Genomic DNA, 21,813 nt, shown 5'->3' on the forward strand with positions numbered 1-21,813 from the left:
GAGAAGGAAATGCTAACTTTGTGAGGTGGAATTGAGGTACAGTAATGGTAGTACAGGTGCAATGCTTAACCATCTGAAAGGGACGCACCATGAGACCCAAACCGTTGCTGGCAGCAGAACAGCTGCAATGTGAATTCACGTGTAATTTTATGAATGTTTAACGGAAAACCGATAAAAAAATGTCAGTTTAAATGTTAAGAAAACTGTCAATTTTTCACATCCCTAGTAGAGATGCAGCAGAAGTTTGTGTGTACACGTGTGTGTGTGTTTTACGTAAAAGGAAGTGATGACATCATGACTACATGAACTGTTTACCAGGGTCACGTTCAAAACGTTGCCACCTTCTCAATGTTTCAGATAGAAACGTCTCGCATAGAGCTGACAAGATTCCCTATCCTACATGACAGAGAAGCATGTCTGTTCCATTTGGTCTATTTCTATCTGAATGTTCTCCAACATTGCATCCCAGTAAACGTGACCCAGACGAGAAAGAGCACAATAAATAAGTAATACTTTGGAAGTGCAGTGTGCAGTCAGTTCTAGGCTGCGTCACAAAAGGCACCCTATCCTAGGACTGGTCAAAAGTAGTCCTTTAAATAGGGAATATGGTACCTTTTGGGACCAAAGGTTTACCCATGGGGGGAGGGAAGGTACTGTTAATGGGTTGTAATAATGGTGGTTAGCTGGATGAAATAGTGGAGTAAGCCACAGGAACAAAAGGATGCCGACACACACGGACTGAAGCCCCCCAAGATTGAGGTTGAACTCAGTAGTAAAGTCGCATATACTGTATATACACACACACACACACACACACACAAAGTCAACAGGATGCAATTTGCAACAGGACACCGTTGGTCGCTCAACCTTACATACACGTGGACGTCCGCACACACGCTCGTGCTGTACACTAGCTAACATGCATTTGGCGCATTCATGTGTGTAGCCTATTTACACTAATATTGTAAATGCACGTACGCATGTTGACATGGACGGACACAAACGCACTCACGCACACACACACTGAGGGCCTGACAGTCTTTATTAGTTCATTTAGCCAGTGTGCTGCTAGGGCCATCTGGATACATTTGCCTTGTTCGTCAGCTAGACTAGCTACTACTTACAGAGGTGCCTGCCAGTCCCCTATCTAACCCTGGGACTACTGCCCATGTGTCCCTACCTACAGCCAGCATGAGACAGAGAAATAATAGACATAAAGAAGAATTAGACAAAAGGACCTCAGTGCAGTTATAGCCTACAGACCTATTAGTACTATAACATCACTATGGTAGAAAGATGACTGGATTCCAATTAATGGAAATGCCACATGACTTCAAAATACCACTTCAAGATGTTGTCAATGGCATCATGGCACAATTTGGATGGATTCCAATGAACGGCACATACAGCGCATTCGGAAAGTATTCAGACCCCTTCCCCTTTTCCACATTTTGTTATGTTACAGCATTATTTTAAAAATGATTAAATAAATAAAAACCTTCAAAAAAATACACCATAATGACAAAGCAAAAAAAGGTTTTTAGAAATGTTAGCAAATTTATTAAAACTTATTTACATAAGTATTCAGACCCTTTGCTATGAGACTCGAAATTGAGCTCAGGTGCATCCTTGTGTACATTGATCATCCTTGAGAGGATTCTACAACTTGATTGGAGTTCACCTGTGGTAAATTCAATTGATTGGACATGATTTGGAAAGGCACAGGATCGATATAACGTCCCACAGTTGAAAGTGAATGTCAGAGCAAAAACCAAGCCATGAGGTCGAAGGAATTGTCCGTAGTGTTTCGAGACAGGATTGTGTCGAGGCACAGATCTGGGGAAGGGTAACAAAACATTTCAGCAGCATTGAAGCTCCCCAAGAACACAGTGGCCTCCATCATTCTTAAATGGAAGAAGTTTGGAACCACCAAGACTCTTCCTAGAGCTGGCCGCCCGGCCAAACTGAGCAATCGTGGGAGAAGGGCCTTGGTCAGGGAGGTGACCAAGAACCCGATGGTCACTCTGACAGAGCTCCAGAGTTTCTCTGTGGAGATGGGAGAACCTTCCAGAAGGACAACCATCTCTGCAGCACTCCACCAATCAGGCCTTTATTGTAGAGTGGCCAGACGGAAGCCACTCCTCAGTAAAAGGCACATGACAGCCCGCTAGGAGTTTGCCAAAAGGCACCTAAAGGACTCTCAGACCATGAGAAACAAGATTCTCTGGTCTGATGAAACCAAGATTGAACTCTTTGGCCTGAATGCCAAGCGTCACGTCTGGAGGAAACCTGGCACCATCCCTACAGTGAAGCATGGTGGTGGCAGCATCGTGCTGTGGGGATGTTTTTCAGCGGCAGGGACTGGAAGACTAGTCAGGTTCGAGGGAAAGATGAACGGAGCAAAGTACAGAGAGTTCCTTGATGAAAACCTACTCCAGAGCGCTCAGGACCTCAGACTAGGGCGAAGGTTCACCTTCCAACAGGACAACGACCCTAAGCACACAGCCAAGACAACGTAGCCAGAGGCCGGACTTAAACCCCGATCTAACATCTCTGGAGAGACCTGAAAATAGCTGTGCAGCAGCGCTCCCCATCCAACCTGACAGAGCTTGAGAGGATCTGCAGAGAATAATGGGACAAACTCCCCAAATACAGGTGTGCCAATCTTGTAGCATCATACCCAAGAAGACTCTAGGCTGTAATCGCTGCCAAAGGTGATTCAACAATGTACGGAGTAAAGGGTCTGAATACTTATGTAAATGTGATATTTGCAAAAATTTCTACAAACCTGTTTTTGCTTTGTCATTATGGGGTATTGTGTGTAGATTGATGAGGGGGAAAAAACTATTTAATCAATTTTAGAATAAGGCTGTAAAGTAACAAAATGTGAAAAAAGTCAAGGGGTCTGAATACTTTCCGAATGCACTGTAAGCCTGCAAACATTTTCAGAATGTTTCCATGTTGCTCAAATTGACACCAAGTAACAGACTAACTAGATGTAGCGGATGGCAAATTGCAACTGCCTTCCTGAGCTCTAGAGGTACTGTTATCCCAGATCCAGATGCCTTGGCTGTCAGGGCGGAATTTCCACTCTGTCACATTTGAGTGACCCTTTTTTTTGGTAAAAAGGGAAGAGAAGAAGGAGAGAGGAGGAAGAAGTGAGTAACCAACCAAACCCTGAGAATATTGAACTGAGAATATTCTTTATGACAGCAGTTCAGAACAATGACACTTGGTAACCCTCTCAAGCATCTTCACCTCTCCTCCTAACCACTGTCTAATTGAGTTAAAGAGACTTTCGTTTCAGACAGCGCCAACATTTCATCAAGAACACAGGCTAGATTTAGGAGCCGTGTTTCTGTGGCTAAGTAAGTATTCATCTCCGTCTGTCCGTCTGTTTCTGTCTGCCTGTCTGTCTGCCTGCCTGTCCCATAGGATCTTATGTCCAGGGGCTACAGTAAAATTTAGACTAACCACAGTCATGCCCGCCATGGGACACAAGCATGGACCCCAACCCCCACAACCCTTGCCCCAAATAAACACTACTATAACGAGATGTCAAAACACACAGAGATTAAGATAATGCACGAGAGGTCGGGGGGAGTAAGAGGCATGGGGGAGGAGAGAGATTGGAGAGAGGGAACTGGGCACACAGAGCTCAGAGGGAGAGAAAGCTTGGGGGAGAAGGCGAGAGAGCAAGATTGGGTGAAAGTAAAGGGGAGACCTTGGGGTCTAGCCAGAGAGAAATAATGAGGGAGAAAATGAGAGGGGGAGAGAGAGTAAGAGCGAGACAGGGAGTGAGCTAGTGAGTGAGTGCTTGGGGGGGAGAGAGATCAACAGCTGAAAATGCCTTCCAACCATCGAGAGCAGACAGAGATTTTCGGGAGCTAATTTGACAGACCTCCTTATTTTAGATCCTGCTCTGCTCTGAGCGCTCATCAGGTCATTTGTTTGTTTGTCCATCCGTCAACTCAGATCTCTACTTGCCTTTCTTGTAACGGCTATGACGAAGTGTACAGACCCTGCTATGGAACCATGTTTCTTGACACGCAAATACCCAAGTACATCAAACATGTCATGTCCGTTACACACAAACGCGTCGCTCTTTAACTCTTTTATGCTTCTGGATATTCCTATAACTAGTGTCGTCAACTTTATAGGCAAAAGCTACTATATATATGATTCATGAAAATGAATGAAACCCTACAAAACCCTATAAGCCTCAGTAGTACCAGAGGACAGAAAATAGAAACCCTATAATCCCTGTAACATTAGATGAGACCTATCATCGTCTGTATCTTCCAGCTCAGCTACACAGGAAATTAAAAAACACTGGGTAAATATAAACACACATACTTGTGTGTTTGTGTGCGTGTGTGTATGCACGCATTCTCCCTTTATTGCTTCCGTACTCAGCCGGTAGAGAGCTTAAGTCATTAACGCACTATGGTGGTGCATGCAGCATCCACTACAGTGTATACCCCAAGGTTAACATACAGAGGCTGCAGCTGGAATGGTGACAGAGATGACAGTGACAATTCTGTGATGGTGATGACTCCACACTGTTACCAATAAGCTCAACACCGTCACATTTGTCCAGGCCATTGCCTTGACACTAAGATCTAAGGCTGCATGTCCTTTCTAATAAACAATCCACTTTACCTCCTCTGCTATTGACCTCTAGCACTAGAGCGCTCTATCTGTATTGACAGAACTATTTCTGTCTTGTAATCAATATAACCTTAATACACTTAGAGCTTGCAATCAAGGGACAGGATGTCTCGCTTGTAACTGGTTGCGATAACATCAAATCTTGTTTGTGTCTTTGACATGCTGCCCAAGGTATTCCACATGAGCGAATTTCACCCCAACCAAGACACTCTGCTACTACTTGTATGTTGCCATGGTATTTTTCTTAAATAATACATTAAATCTATTGTATAATACATGTAGAAAGCAGGTCATTGCACAGTGCAATCCGCATTCATAGTCCACAAAGTACTTAAGTACTTATGTTTTTGACACTTCTATAAACCAAAAAATCCATCCATCCATTATCACATAATAGCGTAACATATCACTGTAATCTCTACCTCAATTAATTTGTCAACAGAGCAGTGCATTATTTGAACAGCTGACAAAGTGAATACATCATGATCATTTCTAGCTTACACGACCAGAAGCGGTTGATTCACAGATGTTGTTAGGACAGCTGACCGTTTCCCGACCATTCTGTTTCTTCTGTGTCCTCTCAAACAGAACCTTCCACACACACACACACACACACACACACACACACACCCGAGGTACGCTTCTCTAGGTCTTTCTCCCGTTCCCAGTTTTGCTGTGTGATGTACAGTAATACTCAATCTATATACTCAATATTCTCAATAGTCCATACTCTCTTCTAGTCATGTCTGCCAGCCTTCATATCAAATAGATAAGGGTTCAATATCAATCTATTGCTCGATCAAAAACAAACACAGAACACAAAGCAGTGCACAAGAGGGGAAGACTCAGAGTATAATATTTCCCTTCAGTGCCCACTATAAACTCCAGACTACCCAATATCATGAAGGAACCACTGAGCGAGTTTTACCTTTCATCAAGCTGCTTCAGTTCCCCCTTGCTCTTTCTCTTCAACCTCTGTCACCGACAAGCCTCTCTGTAGAGAGATAGTGATACAGTCCCGCTTTCTCTCTATTCCTCTCTCTGACTGCAACACACGCGACACAGTACTGTTCTACCGCCCTCTTTCGCACGCACATACACACACAGTGCAGCTGTGCCAGTGCACGCACACACACACAGACACACACACAGACACACCCTGGGCACCACTCCAGAGTCAAAGGGCTCTGGTTTCTGACGCCCTCTTCACTGCCCTGGGATGAGACACTGATAGAGGGAGGGAGAGGGAGATGAAGAGGCAGAGTTGATGAGAGAGAGAGAGAGAGAGAGAGAGAGAGACAGAGAGAGAGAGAGAGAGAGAGAGAGAGAGAGAGAGAGGAGAGAGAGAGCTTTAGGGAGAGCTTAATGCCTCACAAAAGAAAAACATCCCCATTCGAAAAGGCAACATCTGGAAAAACTACTTTGAAAACGATATGAAAATCCAGAATGTCCGAACTTTAACGAGACTCAGACCAAATTAGTTGATCAATTAAACAATGTAGAAAAAATTAAAGACCAACAAAACCCATTAGATATACCCATCACAATAACAGAGCTGAAAGAGAAAATCAAAGCCCTCAAGTGCGGTAAAGCCTGTGGGCCAGACACTATCTGCAATAAGATGATGAAGAAAAGCAGCACTAAGCTGCAGGAAGCCAGACTCAAGCTCTTCAACCTAGTGAAACAAGTATTTGATCCCCTGCTGATTTTGTACGTTTGCCCACAGACAAAAAATGGTCAGTCTATAATTTTAATGGTAGGTTTATTTGAATAGTGAGAGACAGAATAACAACAAAAAAATCCAGAAAAACGCATGTCAAAAATGTTATAAAACCATTTGCATTTTAATGAGGGAAATAAGTATTTGACCCCTCTGCAAAACATGACTTAGTACATGGTGGCAAAACCCTTGTTGGCAATCACAGAGGTCAGACGTTTCTTGTAGTTGGCCACCAGGTTTGCACACATCTCAGGAGGGATTTTGTTCCACTCCTCTTTGCAGATCTTCTCCAAGTCATTAAGGTTTTGAGGCTGACGTTTGGCAACTCGAACCTTCAGCTCCCTCCACAGATTTTCTATGGGATTAAGGTCTGGAGACTGGCTAGGCCACTCCAGGACCTAAATGTGCTTCTTCTTGAGCCACTCCTTTGTTGCCTTGGCCGTGTGTTTTGGGTCATTGTCATGCTGGAATTGCAATCCACGACCCATTTTCAATGCCCTGGCTGAGGGAAGGAGGTTCTCACCCAAGATTTGATGGTACATGGCCCCGTCCATCGTCCCTTTGATGCGGTGAAGTTGTCCTGTCCCCTTAGCAGAAAAACACCCACAAAGCATAGTTTTTCCACCTCCATGTTTGACGGTGGGGATGGTGTTCTTGGGGTCATAGGCAGCATTCCTCCTCCTCCAAACACGGCGAGTTGAGTTGATGCCAAAGAGCTCGATTTTGGTCTCATCTGACCACAACACTTTCACCCAGTTCTCCTCTGAATCATTCAGATGTTCATTGGCAAACTTAAGACGGCGCTGTATATGTGCTTTCTTGAGCAGGGGGACCTTGCGGGCGCTGCAGGATTTCAGTCCTTCACGGCGTAGTGTGTTACCAATTGTTTTCTTGGTGACTATGGTCCCAGCTGCCATGAGATCATTGACAAGATCCTCCCGTGTAGTTCTGGGCTGATTCCTAACCGTTCTCATGATCATTGCAACTCCACGAGGTAAGATCTTGCATGGAGCCCCAGGCCGAGGGAGATTGACAGTTATTTTGTGTTTCTTCCATTTGCGAATAATCACACCAACTGTTGTCACCTTCTCACCAAGCTGCTTGGCGATGGTCTTGTAGCCCATTCCAGCCTTGTGTAGGTCTACAATCTTGTCCCTGACATCATTGGAGAGCTCTTTGGTCTTGGCCATGGTGGAGAGTTTGGAATCTGATTGATTGATTGCTTCTGTGGACAGGTGTCTTTTATACAGGTAACAAACTGAGATAGGAGCACTCCCTTTAAGAGTGTGCTCCTAATCTCAGCTCGTTACCTGTATAAAAGACACCTGGGAGCCAGAAATCTTTCTGATTGAGAGGGGGTCAAATACTTATTTCCCTCATTAAAATGCAAATCAATTTATAACATTTTTGACATGCGTTTTTCTGGATTTTTTTGTTGTTATTCTGTCTCTCACTGTTCAAATAAACCTACCACTAAAATTATAGACTGATCATTTCTTTGTCAGTTGGCAAACGTACAAAATCAGCAGGGGATCAAATACATTTTTCCCTCACTGTAGGATACTTTCCAGAAATATGGAATAAAGCCATAACACCCATACTGAAAAGTGGAGACAAATTCCACCCTAATAATTATCGCAGTACCTGCGTGACCAGTAATCTAGGGAAGGTTTTCTGCAGCATAATAAATATGGGAATCCAAACCTTCCTCAACGAAAAGTGTTTTAAGTGCATGTTAAATTGGCTTCTTACCGAAACAAAGAACATCTGACCACATCTACACCCTCCACACCCTTATTAAAAAACATGTTTATCAGTCTACCAAGGGTTAAATATTTGCCTGCTTTTTTTACTTCAAAAAAGCATTCGATTCCATCCAGCATAAAGGACTCTTCCTCAAGCTCATCCAAAGTGGAGTTGGAGGAAGAACCTGTGACGTTATTAAATCAATGAACATTGAAAATAAATGTTATGTTAAAAAAATATATATATTTAACCAGGGGTGAGGGGGTCACCAGGGGCAGCAATCTGAGCCCAGCACTATTTAATATCTACAGTGGGGTCTGGAATTATTGGATCCCTTGATAAAGATGAGCAAAAAAGACTGTAAGTGTTTCCCTATATGCATTTAGCTGCTAAATCGTGGCCGCCACAACATTATTATACATATATTTTTTTAATAATCTTTGTGATGGTAAAACGTTTTCAGTGCAAACTTAAACGACTAAAACCAGATATAAAGTATGTATAAAAGATAATGGCACAATATATTTTTTTAATAAGATCATCTTTGAGAACAAGCACCAAAATAAAAACTAGACAGTCAGGGAGAATTTAAAATGTCAAAAATAGACATGAAAATAGAGCTCTTTGGCCACGCATAACCCCATACCTACTGTAAAATATGGTGGTGGATCTTTGATGTTATCGGGCATTTTGCTTCCACTGGTGTTGATATAGATAATTTTTGTTGCTCAAACATATTGTTAATTTATGCAATACTTCACATACATCTCTTTGGCAACAGTGGCAATCACCCATTCATGCCAATAAAGCATTTATTGAATTGAGAGAGTTAATAATGGAAAACATATTGACAGGCACAGAGAGCAATGGTGAGAGAGGAGAGCGAGAGGAGGGAGAGTGAAAGAGAGAAGAGCAGAGAGATAGCATGCTGTGAAGCTTTTAAATAACATTTGTAACCTTGTCTCGTGTCCCTCATGTATTTATGATTACTCCCAGATGGGAGCTGTCTAATCATTCTCTCTCACCCTCTGTCTCCAGCTGCCATACACTTATTTGCGCCCGCCTTCAATCGCTCCCTCACCGGCATCCCGAAAACGCCCATTATTTCCTAGTATCCTTTTTATATTGATCATTACTCAATGTGGTGCGCACTCCGCTCCGTGTCACGAGCCTCTCTGTTGTTTTTGGTCATGCTACCATAACTATAATACCACAGAGGAGGAGTACCAAAATATATAATCCTCTTTTAATGCATGGTGAGCTAGACACAACAGCTGGTGCGGAGTCACACACCATTATGTTTTGAGTGTGTGTGTGTGTGGAGGGGCACACCATTATGTTTGAGTGTGTGTGTGTCTGTCTCCGTCTGTGTGCGTGTGTGACAGAGAGACTGAAATGTGGTGGTATGTGGTAGCATGTCAAATACAAGGTTGCAAGACAACAGAATGGGATTTGATGCTTTAGTAGAGTAGAGGCATTTTCACAACAACGTGGCATAAGCTGGGGACACAGGGGACAGGGGATAAGACAATGAGGGACACACACACACACACACACAACTGTTCTCTCTAGCATGGTCATCTTGCTGCTTAGTGTCCTTCTCGTCTCTCAATGTCATACCAAGCCATGTTGGACTTGCTTAATGACCATTCCAGAATGAACAAAACATGTGAAATATATTTGTTCTTCATTTAGGGTTATGGTTAGAGTTAGTGGTTAAAGGTAGACTCCACAATATTACATCATCATACAAAGCAGGGCAACATCCTGCGTACACTAATGCTCATCCCACTTTGCACTCCTCCTCCCAGCTTGAGGCTTGCCTACACTGTAAAAAGCCAATAGAGGCAGTCTTGGCCGATCTGAATTCTCAATTGTATTCAGGGCACTTTTGCAACGGAAAACTCTGTTTCTTGTTGGACAAGTTCCGGTAGTACTCCCTGTTTTAGTCAATTTTTTCCCATTTGCCAAATGAACACAATCCTGTTGATGATTTCTGTAAACAGGAAGTGGCCCGGGTATGTGTGATAATGGCATCATGCGGAGTGTAACTTTAAAATCCCATGTGGTTAGAAATCATAGCGTCCTTTCTGGCATTGGACTACCTGGTAATCCCAACCAGCCCCCTAGTGAGCTACTACTAAGCCCAAAGAGACACAGGCTATAAAGTTGTCTCATTAAAGAGCGGAAGCCAGCAGTAATTTGTCCTTCCTGTGCTTTCTTGTCCTATCTAACCCCTGACTGTTGCCCAGTGAACCTGAACGCTTGTGTTGACTGTCTGCCTACCCAGTCAGTCCACAACTCACCGCTGCCCCTCTCTGATGTTTTAGTTCTGACTGCTGTGTGTGTAAGTGTGTGTGTACGAAGTCTGTGTACCAAGCTTTACACATAAGCAGCACATAAAGTACACACACATTTACATTTTTAGTCATTTAGCAGACGCTCTTAGCCAGAGCGACTTACAGTTAGTGAGTGCGTACATTTTTCATACTGGCCCCCCGTGGGAATCGAACCCACAACCCTGGCGTTGCAAGCGCCATGCTCTACCAACTGAGCAACACACACCTCAGACGATTAAATCCTCAATAAATGTGTCGGGAGGAATTGTTGGCACAACATAGCCCATAATCCGATGTCATTTTGGGCCACTTGGCATGTAATACAGTAGTCAGTGCCAAGAGGTAATAACATTTCTTGGCATCCTTCAAAAACATAGCCAGTATTTTTTTAACAGCTTCCCTCTTATAGATACATCTAGACCACTGCTAGCCTAGTCATAGGTTTGTCTAGTTCTTGCCAATTTCTATGGTGATAATAACCATAGTAGATGGCGAGACAGCACAAACAGATCTAGGACCAGGCTAGAATTCCCTTCACAATGTTAACATTTTAGAGGTTTCTATGGTGAACCTTGTAGACCACACAAAACAGATTTACTCTAGACAAGCAATTTTCTTTTTTTAAAGATGGCTCAAGACCTACCTTGGCTTCACATTCGTTATGAACGGCTGTCTTGCACTCTGCAATGAGAGAGAAAAGAGACCGTGTGAGAGTTGGTTGTGTGTGTGTGTGAATTGTGTGTGTAACACTCTGTACTCACCCCCGGGGATGTCGATGGCCTGTCGTTTCATCCTACAGCTCTTCTCTGTGAACGCATGGGACACGGCTCCTTTACCAAGCTGTAACAGAACACATCACAATGTGAGGGATAGAGACTGTGATTGAGAGTGTTTAATGGTCACATGTACAGGGTTGCAGGTGTGATTGCAGGCTACAGTGAAAATCTTAGGCTTCGAGCTCCAACATAGAGGACAAAGTGAAACTGGTCATATAAAACAATAGAAATAGAACTATATGCATCATAACAACTGTAGCAGTGATTAATAAATAAATGTCCATTGGGGTGGAGGCAGAGTAAAGGCTGCTGAGAGGGTGGGGGGGGGATGACCATAGGGGGAGCAGCAGCATGACCATTGAGGGGATGTGGGGCTCAAGTAAAATAAAAACAATAAACATAAAAATAAAAATAAAAATAATAATAATATACATATTAACAACTGCAATAGTGATGAATGTCGTTGGGGGGAATGTCAATAGGGGGAGTAGTAGGGGGGAGGGGGGAGTAGGTAGCTGACTAGTGGTGGCTATTCAGCAGCCTGATGGTCTGGGGTTAGAAACTATTGGCCAGTCTTTCGGTTTTTGCCATGATGCTCCTGTACTGCCCACGTCTGAGCGGGGAGAACAGGGCATGGCTTGGGTGGCTGGGGTCCCTGATGATCTCCTTGAATGAGTAGGTGTGTCCACACTTTTGACTGGTAGTGTATGTCTATATGTCCATGTCTTCACTCTTTGTGTTACAGGTTGAAGGGATGGAAGGATTCAGACTAGAGAGAGAGGCACCACTACTATTTTCCTTACAACAGGGAGAGAGGTGATGTTTGCACAGCTGCCTAGACTGGCACAGTGCAGTACAGGCACCCTTTCAGTGGAAACCTAGGCTAGACAGTGGGCACTGTACTGTGCACTGCCAACAGGCACCAGTGACTAAAACTAGAACCCCCAAAAATTAAACTCAAATTATTATCTAATCTGTTTAAAAAATGGTGGCTCAAAACCCACTGTTTGTGGCTAAAGCTTAGTAGTTACTGGCTAGAAATATTGCTTTGTTAATTTGTGGGTCGCAATATATCTTGAAAAGCTTTATCTGAATCACATCGCAAAGAAGTTTGGGAGCCACTGAGTAAAGCTGAGAGGAGAGGCAGAGAGAAGAGAAGTAGAGACAAGAAGGGCTTGGTTCGATGAGAGAACATCATCTGTCAGAAAACTAAAATGGGAATGGATTTAGAGTTTCATTCCATTGCTGCTGCTCATTTTACAAGTGGACATTTGCTCAGACAGTCTTGACATTGGGAAATGGATGTGCTAATTCAATAAGCAAGATCAAAACATACAGGAACATTGAATGGACTACATAAAAACAGCTGGTTATGCATGCACACACACATACACACACGGGATTCAGACTCACCTGCCTACAAGATACAACACTTATTTTAAGCAACACAGTTACATTCATACACATATTTAAACATAGAAATCAAAACAACTACATTCATACACACACATACACACACACACACACACACACACACACAGTCCCTGTGAGGGTGTACAGTGCCTTGCAAAAGTATTCATCCCCTTTAAAAGTATTCATCCCCTTTCCTATTTTGTTGCCTTACAACCTGTAATTAAAATGGATTTTTATTTGGATTTCATGTAATGGACATACACAAAATAGTGCAAATTGGTGAAGTGAAATGAAAAAATAACTTGTTTCAAAAAATTCTACAAAATAAATAACGGAAAAGTGGTGCGTGCATATGTATTCACCCCCTTTGCTATGAAGCCCCTAAATAAGATCTGGTGAAACCAGTAGAAGGATTACTTTATCCTATCCCAGGTATTCCTGAAAGAGGTGGGGTTTCAAAAGTCTCCGGAAGGTGGTGAGTGACTCCGCTGTCCTGGCGTTATAAAAAAATATCTGAAACATTGAACATCCCACGGAGCACCATTAAATCCATTATTAAAAAATGGAAAGATGGCACCACAACAAACCTGCCAAGACTCACAGACCAGGCAAGGAGGGCATTTATCAGAGGCAACAAAGAGACCAAAGATAACCCTGAAGGAGCTGCAAAGCTCCACAGCGGAGATTGGAGTATCTGTCCATAGGACCACTTTAAGCCGTACACTCCAAAGAGCTGGGCTTTACAGAAGAGAGGCCAGAAAAAAGCCATTGCTTAAAGAAAAAAAATAAGCAAACACGTTTGGTGTTCACCAAAAGGTATGTGGGAGACTCTCCAAACATATGGAAGAAGGTACTCTGGTCAGATGAGACTAAAATTGAGCTTTTTGGCCATCAAGGAAAACGCTATAATAATAATAATTGGTCATTTAGCAGACGCTCTTATCCAGAGCGACTTACAGGAGCAATTAGGGTTAAGTGCCTTGCTCAAGGGCACATCGACAGATTTTTCACCTAGTGGGCTCGGGGATTAGAACCAGCGACCTTTCGGTTACTGGCACAACGCTCTTAACCACTAAGCTACCTGCCGCCCATGTCTGGCACAAACCCAACACCTCGCATCACCCTGAGAACACCATGTTTTTCCATCGGCAGGGACTAGGAAACTGGTCAGAATTGAAAGAATGATGGATGCCGCTAAATAAAGGGAAATTCTTGAGGGAAACCTGTTTCAGGCTTCCATTGATTTGAGACTGGGACGGAGGTTTACCTTCCAGCAGGACAATGACCCTAAGCATACTGCTAAAGCAACACGCGAGTGGTTTAAGAGGAAACATTTAAATGTCTTGGAATGGCCTAGTCAAAGTCCAGACAAACGTCTGAGGACGTCCTAAAGCGGTGTCATCTGATTGCATGTGAAGTACATTAAGTCATTAATCTATCCTCCCCAGAAGGGAGGAGGAGAGTGTGGTCTAACTAACACAAACTCCAGTGACAAACACATGTATTTATTCACTCACTCCATCACAAGGCCATCACAAGGCTCTCCATTGGCCGCCCCTCCCTCCTTCTCTCCCTCCATCCCACATTCTAAGAGGAGGCATAATCACACACTTTGTAGCTTTGTTGTGATTTAAAAGGTTGCTTTAAAGTCTCTGTGTGTGTGTTCTATCAAGATCAATAGAGTTTATGTAGACCACTGAAGTTGCCCCTGGCTTGTTTTTAACATGCATGGATGTTAAAATAGCATGTTCAATAGCATAGTGGTCATCATACAGACTCTAAGATTGCCAGAGCACAGTGTGAAAATACATACAATGATGTATTGATATGTGTCCAGACTGTTCAATTTGTGGTCACTTTGCATGTTTACTAAACTGCTACTGGACTCATCAGAATGGATGGATGGATGGATCTGTCATTATAACTGTGTGTGTTTGTTACCACTAGCATGGGAAGTGGGAGAGATGACTAATCTGTAAATTTCAATCTCTGTCTTTTTGTCACTCGCTATCTACCCATTTCTGTCTTTCTCTGTCGCTCGTTAGATACTAGGCATAAATCTTTTATTAGATCCATCAGCTGGTATACTGTTATATAACTCATGATTAGGGCTGTCTCCTAGAATCAATTTGAGTTATGCAATTCAGTGTCCATCCTTTAAAAAAAGAATGGTCAAGGGCAAGGGAAATGAGCTGATGAATCTGGAAAGATAAACACTGAAGAAACAAAACTTGCGTGGCGTACACACTATGTGAACTCGCCTACACCCCTGGAAAAGACCAGTGACTTAACTTGTTTAATTTGAAACTAATACTTTCCATCCATGGAAAATTAGACTTCTTACATAAGACATTCAGGAAGCAATCCAGGAATCTCAAGTGACACAAGCTCAAATGAAATTAACTGTTGGGTAAAACTGGACATAAAGTTAAGTGGGATGATACAAGCATAGCATATACTGGTAGTATAGTATTCTACAATTCATATTGTAGTATGATAGCCTATTGTTTAGTCTAGTTTAGTGGATTATAGTATGGTATAGTAGAAATGTTGAATGGAGTCGAGGTTCGTGGTTGTTAAAGAGTGTATTAGGTTAACCGTTAAGAGTACAATAATTAGGAAATCCGGTAGAAATTGGAGTCATGCTGTTTTCACTCGCTTTTGTCAGCAGATAATAAGAAACTGAAAAATGACAGAAGTACCCACATACAGTTGAAGTCGGAAGTTTACATACACTTAGGTTGGAGTCAATGAAACTCGTTTTTCAACCACTCCACAAATTTCTTTTTAACAAACTATAGTTTTGGCAAGTCAGTTAGGACATCTACTTTGTGCATGACACAAGTAATTTTTCCAACAATTGTTTACAGACAGATTATTTCACTTATAATTCACTGTATCACAATTCCAGTGGGTCAGAAGTTTACATACACTAAGTTGACTGTGCCTTTAAACAGCTTGGAATATTCCAGAAAATGATGTCATGGCTTTAGAAGCTTCTGATAGGCTAATTTACATAATTTGAGTCAATTGGAGGTGTACCTGTAGATGTGTTTCAAGGCCTACTTTCAAACAGTGCCTCTTTGCTTGACATCATGGGAAAATCAAAAGAAATCAGCCAAGACCTCGGAAATAAAATGGTAGACCTCCACAAGTCTGGTTCATCCTTGGGAGCAATTTCCAAACACCTGAAGGTACTACGTTCATCTGTACAAACAATAGTACGCAAGTATAAACACCATGGGGCCACACAGCCGTCATACCGCTCAGGAAGGAGACGCGTTCTGTCTCCTAGAGATTAACGTACTTAGTTTGGTGCGAAAAATGCAAATCAATCCCAGAACAACAGCAAAGGACCTTGTGACGATGCTGGAGGAAACAGGTACAAAAGTATCTATATCCACAGTAAAACGAGTCCTATATCGACATAACCTGAAAGGCTGCTCAGCATGGAAGAAGCCACTGCTCCAAAACCGCCATAAAAAAGCCAGACTACGGTTTGCAACTGCACATGGGGACAAAGATCGTACTTTTTGGAGAAATGTCCTCTGGTCTGATTAAACAAAAATAGAACTGTTTGGCCATAATGACCATCGTTATGTTTGGAGGAAATAGGGGGGGCTTGCAAGCCGAAGAACACCATCGCAACCGTGAAGCACGGGGGTGTGGGGGTGCTTTGCTGCAGGAGGGACTGGTGCACTTCACAAAATAGATGGCATCATGAGGAAGGAAAATGATGTGGATATATTGAAGCAACATCTCAAGACATCAGTCAGGAAGTTAAAGCTTGGTCGCAAATGGGTCTTCCAAATGGACAATGACCCCAAGCATACTTCCAAAATTGTGACAAAATGGCTTAAGGACAACAAAGTGAAGGTATTGGAGTGGCCATCACAAAGCCCTGACCTCAATCCTATAGAAAATGTGTGGGCAGAACTGAAAAAGTGTGTGCGAGCAAGGAGGCCTACAAACTTGACTCAGTTACACCAGCTCTGTCAGGAGGAATGGGCCAAAATTCACACAACTTATTGTGGGAAGCTTGTGGAAGGTTACCCAAAACGTTTGACCTAAGTTAAACAATTTAAAGGCAATGCTACCAAATACTAATTGAGTGTATGTAAACTTCTGACCCACTGGGAATGTGATGAATTAAATAAAAGCTGAAATAAATCATTCTCTCTACTATTATTGTGATATTTCACATTCTTAAAATAAAGTGGTGATGCTAATTGACCTAAGACAGGGTATTTTTTACTAGGATTCAATGTCAGGAATTGTGAAAAAACGAGTTTAAATGTATTTGGCTAAGGTGTATGTAAACTTCCGACTTCAACTGTAAATTATCCATAATAATCTAACACAGAAGTGTTACTAGTGACGTGTGAGCTGCAGACATCCACACCCAAGTACACGTTTTTCAAATAAATTGTCGAGATATTGATTAATAAGAATTGGCTATGGTGATTACAATACAAGTCCTCTTACCTTACTCATCTCGGGATTTGGTCACCTTTTAAAACCTGTGCACATTATTCATATCATTAATGACGTCAAATATACTTCTTACCATTACGCATCCTCTGGGGTCTTTCAGATCTTTTACCGACGTAGGCGGAGTCAAAGCCACAACAAAACCCCAGAGGATTTTTTATTTTACAGACTTGAGTGAATCTATTGGCCAGAGTGGCCAAAAACTCTTGCTTGATCGGTTCAGATAAACCTACATCTATATCTACATGCTGAAGTAGTTTAATGTGAATAATGTTACCACATTCATTAGGTGTAAATATTAAAAACATAAAAAATACGATAAATTCTTCACACTATCACCTTTGCACGTCATGTCACTGTTCTTCACGTCTACGAGTACAAAATATTAGACAATAGCCGCACCTAGTGGTGAGAAAGGAGAAGAGCAGCTCAGTCTCCAACATGAGAACCATAAAAGCCACATTGCATACCAAACAAATGTAGAGAATACTCCTTTCTCTCTCATAGTATTCATATTTTTCAATTATCTTGATTAATTTCACTATTTGCATGAGGAAGATGTCTTGAATCCCCCGCAAAGGAGTACGATTATGGGCCTTTAGTAAAGGTGGTTCAAATCAAATCGTATTTGTCACATGCGCCGAATACAACTGGTGTAGACTTTACAGTGAAATGCTTGCCTACGAGCCCTTCGCAACAATGCAGAGTTTAAAAATAAAATAGTAACACAAGAGGAATCAAATAAAATACACAAGATTGGAGCTATATACAGGGAGCACCAGTACCAGATCAATGTGCAGAGGTACGAGGTATTTGAGGTAGATATGTACTGTACATGAAGGCAGAGTAAAGTGACTAGGCATCAGGATCGATAATAATCAGAGTAAAATAAAGAACACAGCACTAGTAGCAATGTGGAGTGTAAACGTGTGTGTATATATGTATGTTTGTATTGTGTCGGTCTGTATGTAGTGTGTAGTGTGAATATGTGAGGGTTTTGTGTGGTAGTGTCAATGAAGTGCGTTTGAATATTTATGCAATCAAGATATTAGTGTTTATTTTTCCACTTTTACAGAGTATTTTGTGTAGGTCGTTGACATAAAAAGACAAATCAATTTTAAGCCCACCTTGTAACACAACAAAATGTGGAAAAAGTGAAGGGGTGTGAATACTTTATATAGGAACTCTACACCCCAGTTGTCCCGGTAGACTTGCATGACTATTTGTGAAATTACTGGATTTGAGCACCCCACCCCTTTTGTCATGCTCCAGCCAAAGGCTAGCTCATTCCCAAGGAATCTCCAACCATTACAGCCCCAAAGCACTCAGCCTCTAATATGGAGATGGGAGAGGAGCAGCCAGTGCCAGTGATTCATACATAGTGGATTTCATTATTACCTTCTGGTAGATGTGCTTTTTTGGTGTGTGAACGGTAAGCCAGCATCCTCCTCTAACTCTCTCCCTCCTCTAACTCTCTCCCTCCTCTAACTCTCTCCCTCCTCTAACTCTCTCCCTCCTCCAACTCTCTCCCTCCTCTAACTCTCTCCCTCCTAACTCTCTCCCTCCAACTCTCTCCCTCTAACTCTCTCCCTCTAACTCTCTCCCTCCAACTCTCTCCCTCCAACTCTCTCCCTCCTCTAACTCTCTCCCTCCTCTAACTCTCTCCCTCCTCTAACTCTCTCCCTCCTATAACTCTCTCCCTCCTATAACTCTCTCCCTCTAACTCTCTCCCTCCAACTCTCTCCCTCTAACTCTCTTCCTCTAACTCTCTCCCTCCAACTCTCTCCCTCCAACTCTCTCCCTCCAACTCTCTCCCTCTAACTCTCTCCCTCCAACTCTCTCCCTCTAACTCTCTCCCTCCTCTAACTCTCTCCCTCCTATAACTCTCTCCCTCTAACTCTCTCCCTCCAACTCTCTCCCTCTAACTCTCTTCCTCTAACTCTCTCCCTCCAACTCTCTCCCTCCAACTCTCTCCCTCCAACTCTCTCCCTCCAACTCTCTCCCTCTAACTCTCTCCCTCCAACTCTCTCCCTCTAACTCTCTCCCTCCTCTAACTCTCTCCCTCCTATAACTCTCTCCCTCCTCTAACTCTCTCCCTCCTATAACTCTCTCCCTCCTATAACTCTCTCCCTCCTATAACTCTCTCCCTCCTATAACTCTCTCCCTCCTATAACTCTCTCCCTCCTCTAACTCTCTCCCTCCTCTAACTCTCTCCCTCCTCTAACTCTCTCCCTCCTATAACTCTCTCCCTCCTATAACTCTCTCCCTCCTATAACTCTCTCCCTCCTATAACTCTCTCCCTCCTATAACTCTCTCCCTCCAACTCTCTCCCTCCAACTCTCTCCCTCCAACTCTCTCCCTCCAACTCTCTCCCTCTAACTCTCTCCCTCCTCTAACTCTCTCCCTCCTCTAACTCTCTCCCTCCTCTAACTCTCTCCCTCCTATAACTCTCTCCTCCAACTCTCTCCTCCAACTCTCTCCCTCCAACTCTCTCTCCCTCTAACTCTCTCCCTCTAACTCTCTCCCTCCTCTAACTCTCTCCCTCCTCTAACTCTCTCCCTCCTCTAACTCTCTCCCTCCTATAACTCTCTCCCTCCAACTCTCTCCCTCCAACTCTCTCCCTCCAACTCTCTCCCTCCAACTCTCTCCCTCCAACTCTCTCCCTCCTATAACTCTCTCCCTCCTATAACTCTCTCCCTCCTATAACTCTCTCCCTCCAACTCTCTCCCTCTAACTCTCTCCCTCCTCTAACTCTCTCCCTCCTCTAACTCTCTCCCTCCTCCAACTCTCTCCCTCCTCTAACTCTCTCCCTCCTAACTCTCTCCCTCCAACTCTCTCCCTCTAACTCTCTCCCTCCAACTCTCTCCCTCTAACTCTCTTCCTCTAACTCTCTCCCTCCATCTCTCTCCCTCTAACTCTCTCCCTCCTCTAACTCTCTCCCTCCTCTAACTCTCTCCCTCCTCTAACTCTCTCCCTCCTCTAACTCTCTCCCTCCTATAACTCTCTCCCTCCTATAACTCTCTCCCTCCTATAACTCTCTCCCTCCTATAACTCTCTCCCTCTAACTCTCTCCCTCCAACTCTCTCCCTCTAACTCTCTTCCTCCAACTCTCTCCCTCCAACTCTCTCCCTCCAACTCTCTCCCTCCAACTCTCTCCCTCTAACTCTCTCCCTCCAACTCTCTCCCTCCAACTCTCTCCCTCCAACTCTCTCCCTCCAACTCTCTCCCTCTAACTCTCTCCCTCTAACTCTCTCCCTCCTATAACTCTCTCCCTCCTATAACTCTCTCCCTCCTATAACTCTCTCCCTCCTATAACTCTCTCCCTCCAACTCTCTCCCTCCAACTCTCTCCCTCCAACTCTCTCCCTCTAACTCTCTCCCTCTAACTCTCTCCCTCCTCTAACTCTCTCCCTCCTCTAACTCTCTCCCTCCTATAACTCTCTCCCTCCTATAACTCTCTCCCTCCTATAACTCTCTCCCTCCTATAACTCTCTCCCTCCAACTCTCTCCCTCCAACTCTCTCCCTCCAACTCTCTCCCTCCAACTCTCTCCCTCCAACTCTCTCCCTCTAACTCTCTCCCTCTAACTCTCTCCCTCCTATAACTCTCTCCCTCCTATAACTCTCTCCCTCCTATAACTCTCTCCCTCCTATAACTCTCTCCCTCCTATAACTCTCTCCCTCCTATAACTCTCTCCCTCCTATAACTCTCTCCCTCCTCTAACTCTCTCCCTCCTCTAACTCTCTCCCTCCTCTAACTCTCTCCCTCCTCTAACTCTCTCCCTCCTCTAACTCTCTCCCTCCTCTAACTCTCTCCCTCCTCTAACTCTCTCCCTCCTCTAACTCTCTCCCTCCTATAACTCTCTCCCTCCTATAACTCTCTCCCTCCTATAACTCTCTCCCTCCTATAACTCTCTCCCTCCTATAACTCTCTCCCTCCAACTCTCTCCCTCCAACTCTCTCCCTCCAACTCTCTCCCTCCAACTCTCTCCCTCTAACTCTCTCCCTCTAACTCTCTCCCTCCTCTAACTCTCTCCCTCCTATAACTCTCTCCCTCCTATAACTCTCTCCCTCCTCCAACTCTCTCCCTCCTCTAACTCTCTCCCTCCTCTAACTCTCTCCCTCCTATAACTCTCTCCCTCTAACTCTCTCCCTCCTCTAACTCTCTCCCTCCTATAACTCTCTCCCTCCAACACTCTCCCTCCAACTCTCTCCCTCCAACTCTCTCCCTCCAACTCTCTCCCTCTAACTCTCTCCCTCTAACTCTCTCCCTCTAACTCTCTCCCTCCAACTCTCTCCCTCCAACTCTCTCCCTCCTATAACTCTCTCCCTCCTCTAACTCTCTCCCTCCTCTAACTCTCTCCCTCCTCTAACTCTCTCCCTCCTCTAACTCTCTCCCTCTAACTATCTCCCTCTAACTCTCTCCCTCTAACTCTCTCCCTCTAACTCTCTCCCTATAACTCTCTCCCTCCTATAACTCTCTCCCTCCTATAACTCTCTCCCTCCTATAACTCTCTCCCTCCTATAACTCTCTCCCTCCAACTCTCTCCCTCCAACTCTCTCCCTCCAACTCTCTCCCTCTAACTCTCTCCCTCTAACTCTCTCCCTCTAACTCTCTCCCTCTAACTCTCTCCCTCTAACTCTCTCCCTCTAACTCTCT

General features: G+C 43.7%; 1 protein-coding gene across 3 annotated transcripts in view; it reads right to left on the minus strand.

Annotated features, from left to right (window-relative positions):
* LOC121575538 (tensin-2-like) overlaps positions 1-21,813 on the minus strand; it is an 82,702-nt gene that overhangs the window by 53,060 nt on the left and 7,829 nt on the right. For 2 of the 3 annotated variants that reach the window (XM_045223077.1, XM_041888700.2), the window contains exons 2-3: positions 11,238-11,316; positions 11,120-11,157 (exon numbers count right to left, since the gene is read on the minus strand). In XM_045223077.1, coding sequence (XP_045079012.1) covers positions 11,120-11,157; positions 11,238-11,316 — 117 coding nt within the window. Of the gene's footprint in view, positions 1-5,599; positions 5,863-11,119; positions 11,158-11,237; positions 11,317-21,813 lie in introns of those variants that run through there. The other variant, XM_045223078.1, reaches the window with a different exon arrangement.

The sequence above is a fragment of the Coregonus clupeaformis genome, chromosome 10 (assembly GCF_020615455.1).
Source record: "Coregonus clupeaformis isolate EN_2021a chromosome 10, ASM2061545v1, whole genome shotgun sequence".
Classification (NCBI taxonomy): Eukaryota; Metazoa; Chordata; class Actinopteri; order Salmoniformes; family Salmonidae; genus Coregonus; species Coregonus clupeaformis.